At 45.7% G+C, this 13203-nt stretch overlaps 1 protein-coding gene across 1 annotated transcript in view; it reads left to right on the forward strand.

The window, feature by feature from the left end:
* The window catches only part of LOC309653415 (H(+)/Cl(-) exchange transporter 4-like), a gene marked incomplete at its 3' end in the record, with an annotated part of 70998 nt that overhangs the window by 48695 nt on the left and 9100 nt on the right, over positions 1–13203 (forward strand). Inside the window, 3 exon segments of the mRNA XM_082448025.1 lie at positions 1870–1969; positions 6195–6227; positions 6230–6415. Of these exon segments, the coding sequence (XP_082304151.1) occupies positions 1870–1969; positions 6195–6227; positions 6230–6415 (319 nt within the window).

Here is a 13203-nt window from a genome sequence, read left to right on the forward strand (position 1 = left end):
ATGAGGGGAATGATGATCTCAGGAATGTAGGATTCTGTTAACACAGGGAGGCAAAGGGGTCCTCTTACAACGTGTTTAGATGTAACCATCTGCCTGGAAAGCGTGATCCAGGCTGGCTCATTCAGCCTTCTTGCTGTTAATCAAAACTACAATGAGGTATCACCGCACACCGGTCAGAATGGCTATCATCAAAAAATGTACAAACAACAGTGCTGGAGAGGGTGTGGAGAAAAGGGAACCCTCCTACACTGTTGGTGGGAATGTAAATTGATACAGCCACTATGGAGAACAGTATAGAGGTTCCTTAAAAAATGGAAAGTAGAGTTATCATGTGATCCAGCAATCCCACTCCTGAGCATGTATTCAGAGAAAACTCTAACTCAAAAAGATACATGCACCCCAATGTTCATTGCAGCGCTATTTACAATTAGCAGTAATCACGCCTTGGATAAACCTCATTGGCTGTGATACTGCCACTGCACAAAGCTAACGGCACTATTCACAATAGCCAAGACATGGAAGCAACCTAAATGTCCACTGACAGAGGAATGGATAAAGAGGGTGTGGTACATATATACAATGGAATATTACTCAGCCATAAAAAAGAATGAAATAATGCCATTTGCAGCAACATGGATGGACCTAGAGATTATCATACTGAGTGAAGTTAAGTCAGAGAAAGACAAACATCATATAATATTGCTTATACGTGGAATCTAAAAAAATGGTACAAGTGAACTTATTTACAAAACAGAAATAGACTCACAGACATAGAAAACCAACTTATGGTTACCAAAGAGGAAACGGGGTGGGGGAGGGATAAATTAGGAGTTCGGGATTAACATATATACACTATTATATATAAAATAGATAAACAACAAGGTCCTACTGTATAGCACAGGGAACTATATTTAATATTTTGTAATACATATAATGGAAAAGAATCTGAAAAAGAATATATATATATATATAGGTATAACTGAATCACTTTGCTGTACACCTGAAATTAACATTGTAAATCAATTATACTTAAATTAAAAAAAAGGTTCTTGGGACTTCCCTGGTGGCGCAGTGGTTAAGAATCCACCTGCCAATGCAGGGGACACGGGTTTGAGCCCTGGTCCGGGAAGATCCCACATGCCGCAGAGCAACTAAGCCCGTGTGCCACAGCTACTGAGCCTCCGCTCTAGAGCCCGCAAGCCACAACTACTGAGCCCACAAGCCACAACTACTGAAGCCTGCATACCTAGAGCCCGTGCTCCGCAACAAGAGAAGCCACTGCAATGAGAAGCCCACGCACCGCAATGAAGAGTAGCCCCTGCTCACCACAACTAGAGAAAGCCCTCGCACAGCAATGAAGACCCAACGCAGCCATAAAGGGAGGGAGGGAGGGAGGAAGGAAGGAAGGAAGAAAGAAAGAGAAAGTAAGTTCATTCTTGTTGTTAACATGTAGCCTGGAAAATGAAAGAAGGAAATGAAGTCTTTGTCGAAGAGGGTCTTTTGTGAACAGACCTTATGATTTAAGCTAAAATAATGATTTGTATTCAAAACGGTGACACTGAAGTGATGTCTTCCTTCAGAATGGCTTTGAAATTGTCAAAGATCAAATCACACTTAGTGAGGTTTTTTTAATTAAGTGAATTTTTTTGGATTCTTTGGAGACTATTATGGCATCTTTATAGCTCTGTGAACTAGAAAGCCCATTTAACCATTGTGCTAGGTAACTGAAAGAATCACGTAAGTGGCAGTCTAGTTGCTTCATTATATTCGTTTTCTCAATCACCGTGTGTCCTGAGGAAACAGTTTCAGAGAAGGAAGCATGAATTGGAAGGTGTATCCACGTCAACTCCGATGTCTTTCTGTTTCTAGATAACGAGCAAGAGCAAGGAGTCCATATGGGAGTTCATCAAGAGCTTGCTGGACGCCTGGTCAGGATGGGCGGTAATGCTGCTCATCGGCCTGCTGGCGGGTACGTGGGGCGTTTCTCTTGTCCTTCATGCGAGGGGGTTGTTCCTTCAAATACCTAAGAGCACAATACACGACGATGCACTTAACATAAATCTATCATCAGTAAAGCAAGAAGGCCCCAAGGCACGGACGGGCCCAGGTGTGGTCATTGGAGAGCGGTACCGAGAGAGCGGGTTGGCCCTTTCCACACTGTACAGAGGTTTACTGCCATGCTGGATTTTACTGAAAGCACACATTTCACATTCTATAGTACTTGGCCACGTAGAAGGCGAGAAAGGACGGGAACATGTTGATCTCTAAAAATAAAACATCCTATGAGACTGGCCTTTACTAACACCGGCAGGCCCTGAGATGACTTGTAAACATCGAGAGACGCTCACAGTAACGCGAGACACCACAGGGTCTGAGGTCGGCCCGGGGGAGGTACCTCCAGCCCGTGGGTTGTTCTGGCCCTCAGGGACTCCGTGTCCTTCATTTGTATAATCCCAACACCGTGTTTGTGAGCAGTAGCTGTTTCCAGAGTGAACGAAGGAGTATCTGGAGGGGACACCTCCCCTTTTAATAGCAAGTGCACCAGCCCTCCGTGGAAATTGTTTCCTGAAACTTACTTCCTTTTAGGAGGCTGTGAAGGTTAATGTCTAAGAAGAAAAAAAATTTGATCATGCTAAAGAGATTCCCTTAAGAAAACCCCCCTGCCTGTAGTAACACGCTAGTTGTGGTGATAGGACTGATTAGAGAATGGCTGTGCGATACAGGTTGAATATAGTACATACTTGCAGAGCACCTGTGGGGCATAGAGTAAGATTTTGTGATTAGAGGACTTGGATTTCTGGCCGCCCTGTCACTCGTTACATCTACAATGGTAGGAGGGGCTTGGTTGCCAGGGAGGGACTCCGTCTGCCTTGCATGTCCTGAAGGGCCCAGGAGAGAGCTGAAGGGGCAGTCCTCTCCTTCCGGTCACCGCAGCTGCCCGCCCATCCCCCCCGCCCTGTCCTTCCCCTCCCAGCGGCGCGCCCGGTGTATATTGGCAGCAGTGCTGGGAGGGAATTCGAGTTCATGGACATACGGCGTTTTGCCACCCATTCGTTTGGCTCTATGAAGACCTTTAAAGGTAGGTGGCGGGGGGCGGGGAGGGTAGTCTGCTGCTAATTTTGATGTCTTTCTTTAGAATAGATTTATAAAACTGTACCCTGTGTTATTCTTGGCTCCTGGGAAGAAGGGATGAGTACGGGAAATGAAGGAATCAGAGTAGATGTCTTGGCATCCTGCTGGAGTCACACAGCGTAGATTTATCAACTGATCTCAGAGCCCTGTCGGGCTGTCTTTAACAAGTCAGATACCGACCATCGGGCTTCACTGTTAATCCGATTTCCATCAGTTCTTTCAGGAAGAATCACCTGGGGAATTAAAAAAAAAAATGCTGCTGCCCAGGCTTCAATTAAATAGTACCCCTGGAGATGACACCCTAGCATTGAGTAAAGCCCCCTTTCCCCTGTGATTCTAATGTGCAGCCAGGGGTGAGGACCACTGGAGAAGGGCGATCCCATGGTCACATCAGCAGGTGAATATAGGAGGGAGGCAAGAAAGGGGTGATCTTGGCAGTGAAGGTGGCTAAAGTGTTCTTTTGATCTGGATGAAGGAAAAGCCAGAAAACTGCCCCATTCGCCTTCCCGTTCCCCAGTGGCGAGCCCCAGGGGTCCCACTGTTTGGCCTGTCACCTCCTTAGTGGCAGCCCAGACATTATATTCTGACGCCCAAGACGGAGAGGCCCAAAAAGCTGCAGCTCCTCTGCAGGGCATTAACCAGGAGGCACCACTGGGTGTCGCTGTTGCTCCACACAAGGCAGTTTTTGTTCACATGTCATCTGCTTGAGGTGTTCTCTGACCACCTTTTCTAGAAGTACGTCTCTCCCTCTCTGAGCCTCGTCGCCCGCGCCCACTATATGTATGTATGTGTGTATGTATGTAACAGCTTTATTGAGATATAACTCACATACCAAACAGTTCACCTAGTTAAAGTGTACAACTTGGTGGTTTCTAGTGTATTCACAGAGTTTTGCAACCATCACCAAGGTCAATTTTAGAACATTTTCATCAGCTCCCAAAGAACCTCCCTACCCTTTAGCTATCAGCCCCAGTGCCCCTAGCCTCCTCTCAGTCCTGGGCAACCGCTAATCTACTTTCTGTCTCTGTAGATTTGCCTATTCTGGACATTTCATAAAATGGAATCATACAACATATGGTCCTTTGTGACTGGCTTCTTTTACAGCATAACGTTTCCGTGGTTCATCCATGCTGTCGCGTGTGTCAGTACTTCATTCCTTTTTGTTGCCATTGTAGGTGGACCACATTTTGTTTCTCCGTTCAGCAATTGATGGGCATATGGGTTGTTTCCACTGTTTGGCTTTTGTGAATATGCTGTTGTGAACATTTGCGTACATGTCTTGTGTTGGGTATATGTTTTCATTTCTCGCGGGCAGATGCCTAGGAATGGAAGTGTTTGGTCAGGTGGTGACTCCTTGCTTAACTTTTTGAGGACCTGTCCGACCGTTCTCCTGCACCATTGTAGGAAATGGCTGCCACTGGAACGTGCTGTATTCTCCTCTCTAGCACCTACCACCTTCTGTTGGAGCCCCTCATTTACTTACTTATTCAGTCTAGTGTCTTCTCGCCCAAGGTGAGATTCCATGAAGGCAGGGACCTGAGTTTGCTGTGTTCACTGCTCTACCCCAGGGTGTGGAACAGTACGTGGCACGTAGTAAGTAGGTGCTCAATAAATAGCCCTTGAGTGAATGGATGGACCTGAGTTTTATGATTTTCATTCGTTTGTTGCTCTCATTCATTCAACATGGATATATAGTTCCAGCTATGTACCTGACATGAATACAACAATGGCCCTTGCCCACTTAAAGGGGACACAGGGTCTAGACACCTGGTTTGATCCCCACCGTGGCACACAAACTAGACAAGAGACTCCCCCCACCCTTATAGACTAGTTGGAGTGTGTGTGTGTGTGCATGTGTGGGATGTGTGTGTGTGTATACACATATATATAAATACTGATCATATCAGGATGTGGTAAGTATGGTGATGGGAGAATGCCTGGGAAGTATACTTAGCCCAGACTTAGGAAATCAGGGAAGGCTTCCTGAAGGAGGTGATATAAATGCCAGCACCTGGAAGATAAATAGGAGCTTGCCGGGTTGGGGGAGGACAGTGCTATCTGAGGCGGTGCAGAGAGGAGGGCCTGGTGTGCCAAGGAACACTGTGTGGGCAGGGTGTGGGATTCGTGATGGAGAGAGAGGAGTCTGGAGAGAAACGTGGGAACGGCGGTCAGAGCCTGCACACTGCTGAGGATTCAGGTGTTCTGGCTAGAACAGTGGGCGACTGCTGATGGAACCAGGAGAGTGGCAAGGCCAGGTCGCCTGAGGCTGGCGTATGGCTGCCTTTGGTGTTGATGCCGGTGGGGAATTGATGTTGTAATGAGGATCCAGTAAAAGTGTGAAAAGTTTGGTAGCCCAAAAGTATTCCCTGCCTTCGTAAAAGACTGGAATGGGTTATTCTAGAAGGAGACCTAAAATGGCCTTCTCTGACCCACTGCATACTCGATTTTATTCCACTTCTATCGGCCTTTAAAGTAGTTATTTACTTATGTAGCTCCTCTGTCCTTTATCCACAATTTTTTAAAAATCCAGAAAGTTCTAACAAGTGAGATTTTTCAAGCTGGACTCCATTTGGTGGCAAAACTTTATTTCGGTGACGAGGCTGTTGTAAATCGTTTTGTCTCCGTTCTGTCTGAGTTGTCAGGTTTCCTGGAGGATACTCATGTGTGTGATCCCAGCATCCTGCCCCAGAAGCCGCTGAGGGGGTTACATGATGTATAGGGTGTAGGTACCCTGTTTCTAAGATTCGGAAGGGCTGGGTTCTGAAAGCCGCTCGGCCCCAGGGGCTTGTGGTGGGCTCAGCGCTGCGGGTCTCTCCCTCCCGCCCAATCAAAGCCCCCCGAGGACAGCGTATCGTTGGCCTTTGTGTCTCACTGGGCTGGGCACCACCTTTGCCACACCTGGTGCCCTGCCACTCGCTCAGGTGACCTCAAGACTGAAGAAAGAGGCTTCCTGGGTGCGTGGCAGCCCGGGGCACGGGCATCTCCGCCTGGCCCTCCGGGCGCACGTGCTGCCCTGGCCCACGCCGGCCGTCCCTCTGAGTGGCTCTCGCTGCTTCTTCCAGGCACCCTGGCCGGGGTCATCGATCTTGCCGTCGACTGATGACAGACCTGAAGGAGGGCATCTGCCTGTCGGCCTCCTGGTACAGCCACGAGCAGTGCTGCTGGACTTCCAATGAGACCACGTTTGAGGACAGGGACAAGTGTCCCCTGTGGCAGAAGTGGTCGGAGCTGCTGGTGAAACAGTCAGAGGTGGGTGCAGGGGCGGGTCCTGGCTGGGAGCCCCGTGGCTGGTGCGGGGGGACGTCCGAGCTCTCGCCTTGCAGCGTCTGTCCTGACCGTCGTCGTGGCTACTACGAGTGCCACTTGCCGCTTGGCTTTTTCTAGCTCTAGGGTTCAAACTTCACTTGGAAAATCCTTTCCCACTATTTCATGTGCACGATGTATGTATTTTCTTTAAAGCCTTTTGTTTGGCTTTATTTCTCTTACTGAGAGTGATTTCTTGATCATGCTGAAGAAATAGGGTTGATTTTTATCCCTTCTGATTGAGAAGAAAAGATGTTACTATTTTTTAATAACAGCTTTAGTGAGACATAATTCATATTCCGTGGGGTGTACCCATTAACGGGTACAATGCGATGGCTTTTAGGATATTCACAGAGCTGTGCCACCATCACCCCAGTCTAATTTTAGAACTTTTTTTATCACCCCCAAAGAATCCTTGTACCCATCAGCAGTCACTCCCCATCTGCCCCCAGGTCTGCCAGCCCTAGGCAACCACGAATCTACTTTCTTCTCTCTGCAGATTTCCCTGTTCTGGACATTTCATGTAACTGGAATCATACAATCTGTGGACTTTTGTGTCTGGCTTCATTCACTTAGCGTAATGTGTTTCAAGTTCATTTGTGTCGTAGCATACATTGGTACTTCTTTTCATGGCCAAATAACATTCCATTGTCTGGATAGAGCACATTTCATTTCTCCATTCATCAGCTAAGGAACATGGATTGCTTCCACTTTTGTGCTATTATGAATGATTTTGCTTTGAACGTTTGTCTACAGGTTTTTGTGTGGACATATGTTTTCATTTCTTTTGGGTAGGTACCTAGGAGGGGAATTTCTGGGTCACATGGCAACTCTATATTTAACCTTTTGAGGAGCTGCCAGACTCTCTTCCAGAGTGGCTGCACCACTTGAGATTCCAGCAGCAGTGTATGTGGGTTCCAGTTTCCGCACATCCTCACCGACCCCAGTTGTTATCTGGTTTGGATTATAGCCCTCCTAGCAGGTGTGAAGTGCTGTCTCATTGTGGATTAAGTTATCATCTTCCAATGCATCTTAGGAACACATTACAGAGGATGTTTGTGGGCTTTCCGTGATGGGAATATCCCAGGCCCAGGGGATGCAGCAGTGAAGCACAGACCAGGCGCTTGCCTTCATGGCACTCCAAACTTCAGATCCACATACAAACCTTAGTTGGGGTAAAGGGTTAATTTCTACCCAAATTCAGTGGTTACCACAATGACTATGGGTCATCGCCAGATCAGAAGCCCAGGTGAGGGGGAGTTAGTTGCCAAGATGCACATTAGGGGTAATGTGAGGACCATTCAAGCTAGAACTCTTCTTGGAAGATAGACGTAATCCCTTTATTCTCCTCCTCCCTCTCCCACTCTCTTGCCTGATTGACTTAATGCAGCTGAAGACATTTGGAATGCACTTTGCCATTTGCGAAACCTCTTTCTCAGTGGAGTTGAAAATTAATTCCTTCAAATCTCAGAAGTAGACCAGGATCTTGAAATCTCACACGTTCTCAGTGCTCTCCATTACTTCCAAAAAATAAATTCTCTACTTGAGTTGATGGAGGTGGGCAGGCAGAATTGGCTGGGCACCATGTTTGATTTCTTCTCTCTTACTTTGGAGGGAAATATGGCCGTCTAGCTTCCCAGCCATTTCTAAGACTTATACTTTGATTCAAAGAATTACTGATAGCAAGGGTGAGATGTTATTTTTAGTCTCAAAAGAGTCCATTTTTCACTGGGTGAAATGTATTCCTCACCACATAGGGTGTGATTTCTCACCACATAGGGTAATTAAAGGATCATCGAAAGGAAAGCTCAACTTTGTCTTGATCCAGGAAAAAATAAAATTAAAAAAAAAAGACTATTTCATGCTGAACTTTGGATGGTTTATATGAACATGTTGCTGCAGGAGCCTGACAAATAAGCTGCAATACCATCCTGTTTCCTTGGTACAGCCAGTGCTGCTCTAAGGCACCATATGCATTCCTAAAAATCACAAAACTGCATCATCAAGACCACAGAGCTTGTGGGGAAGATGGGGCTAGGGGCACAGCACTCAGAAACTTCAACTGGTGACACATAAAAAAGATGGGAACCTCATAAAGGCAGTAGCAGAGTTAGACGCACGTTAAATGGTTAAGAAATGTATGAATACTCCCCTAGTGCATGCGTGAGCTGGAAGTCCTCTGAGACGTGTGCCTGTGTGCATTTTGTGTATCCCTGCACGCCTTGATTTGCAGCTGCAGTTTTCTGCCTTGTGTTTCTCCCAGATGAAATTGTGCAGAAACAGATGTAAAATTGGCATTATGCTCAAGTTCTGCCCTGAGGCATGAATCACACTGGAACAAATTTGCCTTTTCCAAACAAGTGTTCAGGCAGAACTGACTGCGTTTTATTGGACATCAGAGACCGAAGGCACCCGGGACACTAAAAAGAACAGATTACTGTTGGCATCTTGGTTTCTGATCTCAATGCCCAACAGCAGGCGCTTTTGGACTCAAGCCGCCTATCAAAATAAGGAGATGGCCAGTGGGGAACTGGTGGGAAATTTAAAGCAGCAATAAAAGATGTGGCGGCAATACCATCTTCCCCTTCCAAGAACCAGAGATGCGTAGCTCAGCTCGTAGACAGACAGGGAACTCTATCTGGGAGTGGCTGGCTGGACCTGGTCTTCGTCCAAAGCGGGCATCTTTATTTGTGACAGCTGAACTCAAAAGGAATAAACTACTGAGTTGAGCATTGTTTCCCGTGTGACAAAGTGCAAGGAACACATTGATGTGGATAAAACTCAAAAAAGCGGTATCAAGTGAAAAAAGTAAGTTGCAGAAGAATATCTAAATAAAGTAAGAATCTATTTCTGTAGAGTCCCTAAAACAGCCAAAATGAAACAAGCATACTGTTTAGTGATACACATATGTGCTAAAGCTATTAAGAAAGGCAAGGGAATGATTGGAGGGGGGAGGAGGAAGGTTCCACTGGGGAAGCAAACACAGGGCTTTCAAAGGTACCTGCTCTTCTGTCCTGAACTTGGTAGTGGGTACATGGTAGTGGGTACATGAATATGCTTTCAGCCGTATATAATATGTAACAGATTCATGTCTCTATTTATAAAAGAGTTCACAATAATCTTTTCAAGTATCAGGAGCCCAATGGAGAGCTTATAATTAAGCTTTGGTTATTATGACTCAGTAGTAGAAAAATTTCCCTGTTATTATAGTAGAGCTTGAACTTCCTAAACTAAGGGTGCAATACCTACCCCAGTTCTTGGAGGAGAGGGGCAGAGTGAAAAGTAAGTGCAAATAAGTAGTTCCTGGATATAAAGAATGTCCTTCCAGTTAAAACCCAACTAACCATGCAAACAGCTCTACCCAGTTTGAGATACAGGGCTGTTCTTCACTTCAGGAAAGATACTAAATGAGATCTTTAGAAACTTCCCATCATAGGAGGTGATCTGCCTTAAGCTGTTCCTGGTGTGCAGTGTCGCAACAAACTTTGAAGGCAGTGCACTTCTGCACAGTTTAAAAATCACTCATCCTTTGTAATGTTTGCTTCTGAAACATTTAGATTACTTTGGATGACAATGTTACTGACCAGGGTTCTTGACCTCCTTAATCAATAGAAATTGATCAGAGGCCAGGCAAGAAATTCAGGCAAAGCTTTATTGGGGCCTGAGCTGCAGCAGGCCGGGAGGGAGAACAAGTAACAGGTTCCTTTGCTGGCCTACTTGCTGAGGGGCAAGGTGAGCTGGTTCCTTATAAGCGGTGAGGGTAGGGGTGTGTCCAGGGGTCGGGCCAGAGGAGTTGCTTAGGTGGTCTGCCCACCCCTTTGGTGGTGTTGAGTGCAGGGTGCACGCGCAGTGACCTGCTTTTGCTCCCGCTCTTCAGAAATGGCAGTGGGGCTCTTTGGTCTCTTTGTATCTTGTTGTACAGAATTTGCCCCAACTGGGCATGCATGCAGTTACTTTTAGTCCCTTATAGTTTCTTTGTATTTTGTTGATAGATGTTTGTCCAGGTGCAAGCATTGCAGCAGTGCAGCAGAGGGTTCCAGGTCCCAGCCAGTGTCAAAAAGTCCTTTGAAACATTAAAAAAAAAATACAAATTTAGAGACCATTTTTCTTCTGTGTAAAAAATGTTTTTGTATGCTCTACAAAGCACACTTAAAAGTGCACACTAGTTCTTGGGCTTCAGAACTTAAAGCGAACTGGGCAATGATGATTCTACTACTGTCTGCTTCATTCATAGAACCACTGTGGACCGTATAAGAAATCATGTCCTCCTAGGGCGTTCCCTGGTGGCGCTGTGGTTAAGAATCTACCTGCCAGTGCAGGAGACATGGGTTCGAGCCCTGGTCTGGGAAGATCCCACATGCCGCAGAGCAACTAAGCCCCTGCACCACAACTACTGAGCCTGCGCTCTAGAGCCCACGAGCCACAGCTCCTGAGCCCGCGTGCCACAACTACTGAAGCCCGCACGCCTAGAGCCCGTGCTCCGCAACAAGAGAAGCCACCGCAATGAGAAGGCCATGCACTGCAACGAAGAGTAGCCCCCGCTCGCCACAACTAGAGAAAGCCCGCACACAGCAACAAAGACCCAACACAGCCAAAAATAAATAAATAAATAATAAAATAAATTAAAGAAAAAAAAGAAATCATATTCTCCTAGAACTTACTTTGAGTTGCTGTTTCAGTTCTATACAATGTGAACTCTTTCACAAATATTTATTTGCCAGAGAGGTTTTAAAGTTACCACCATGAAGTCACAAATGTGCTGCAATACATCACCTTAAAGCCCTGCTTGATTCAGTCTCTGTTGATCCAAATTAAAGCAAGTGATTGGATTTTGGCATCTATGAATTTGCCTTCTTTAGTCCCTAATTTGATCATGACAATTTTATAAAGTCATTTTAGAGAATTACAAAATACCTCTGACATTGTTCAATTCACCACATGTCATGGCTGGCAAAGGCTCAGGTAATTTAGATGCTTGTAATTTTCTAAATGGTATTACACTATTCAGCTGTACCCTGGGGTCCAAATCCATATTAACTAACTGACAAAAAATTGTAGATAATTTTATTCTAGGCAACACAAAAGGGCAGGATTGTGGCAGGCATAATAAAACGTCCCTTAAATAAAGGGATTTGAGATCCCCAGAGCACAGGCTCAAATAGGCCCACTAGCACTAGTTAAAGACCAGTTTAACCACTGCTAGTTTGTCTGCCTTTAGGAAGGAGCTTAGTGAGTGCTTTCGAACAGATGCCCACACGCTCGCTCACTGTTGGTCTTTCTCCTTGAATTAAGAAACAGATCTCTATCAAGAACTCCTGAGATGAAAATGGTCCAGTCACCCCCCTGTAAAACTGCTAGGATTAGTTCACTTCACAACCCTCTCCAAATCATCACAGGTGACATGATGCCAGAGAGCGTTTCAGGACCGCCCTTAAATACAGAGGAATTAGGAACAGCTGTACTGCTCTTCTCAGGACGAGAGCAGTGCTTCTCTACCTGGACTGCATTTTAGAATCACCTGGGGAGGCTGTAAACCTCCTATGCCCAGGATACACCTCAGACCAGTTGCATCAGATCTCGGGGCGGGGGGATACCTCGTCCTCACTGGTGCCTGATTCTCCAGGTGGTGCCACGGAGTGCCGGTGGAGAAGGATTGTAATAGCTACGTGAGAAACTGATCTCTTGGCGCCCACTGGGAGGCTCTTTGACGTTATGTAAACATCCTGACGGTGACAGGAGCTGAGGCTGTCCCATTATGTATTATACAATGGGAAAACGGATACTGACCATGAATTTCATTAGCTGACTCACTCAGTGTCTAATAAATCTCTGATTACAGGCTTGTAAATTGCTAGCTGGGCAGTAAACATTCACTCCATTTCAGCCAGTCGCGGGAGAGGTTGAAGGTAAAATGTTACTTACCCATTGGAGATGCTTCCATATCCAGAAGAACCCTGTTTTGGGGGAAGAGGACTCCAGTAGATGAAGTTAATCACTGAGATTGACACCCCGTTGAATTCTAAAAGCGTTATGCAAATTCACGTGCACCTTTAGGGAGAAAGCCATTATTTGGCGTGTACAAAACGTCGCAGGTCTGAAAGTGGTGCACGAGTCAGCTCTACCTGTAGTCAAAGTACTTTTCAGGACAAGAGGGCAAGATTCAACGGAAGGGAAGGGGTTGCCATGGATTCAGATACCCTTACATCCCCCAGGGGTGCGTTATTAGAATGTTGAGCATCTTCTTTTTCCAATATTGTATTAAGAATATTTTCAAACATACAGGAAAGTTGAAAGAATTGGACAGTAAACACCCATATGCCCCTGGCCTGCGTCAGGGGTTGGCAGACTTTTCCGATAAAGGGCAGAGAGTCAATATTTTGGGCTTTGTGAGTCAAGAGGCAAAATTGAGGAACTAGTCTCACTAAAAGGCTAGTAGTCTTGTTTACATATTACATTTAAAAACATTAAAAGCACTCCTAGCTCGTAGGTCATACAAAACAGGCTGTGGGCTGGATTTGGCCCACGGGCCATAGTTTGCCGACCCGGATCTAAAGTTAAATTGATATTTTGTTCTATTTGCGTTGTCACATAGCCGGCCAGATGTTCCTTTATCTTGGCCATCTTTCAGTAGTGAAAAATTTACAGTTAAAATCAATAGATACACGTGTCTTTTCAACACAACAGAGGGCAAAATGCACATGATAAAATGCCATAAATAAAATGAGACTGATAATTACTTATTCAGTCCTCTTTATGATCTCTCATTAC

Source organism: Balaenoptera physalus (assembly GCF_965194825.1).
Source record: "Balaenoptera physalus genome assembly, chromosome: Y".
NCBI classification, from domain to species: domain Eukaryota; kingdom Metazoa; phylum Chordata; class Mammalia; order Artiodactyla; family Balaenopteridae; genus Balaenoptera; species Balaenoptera physalus.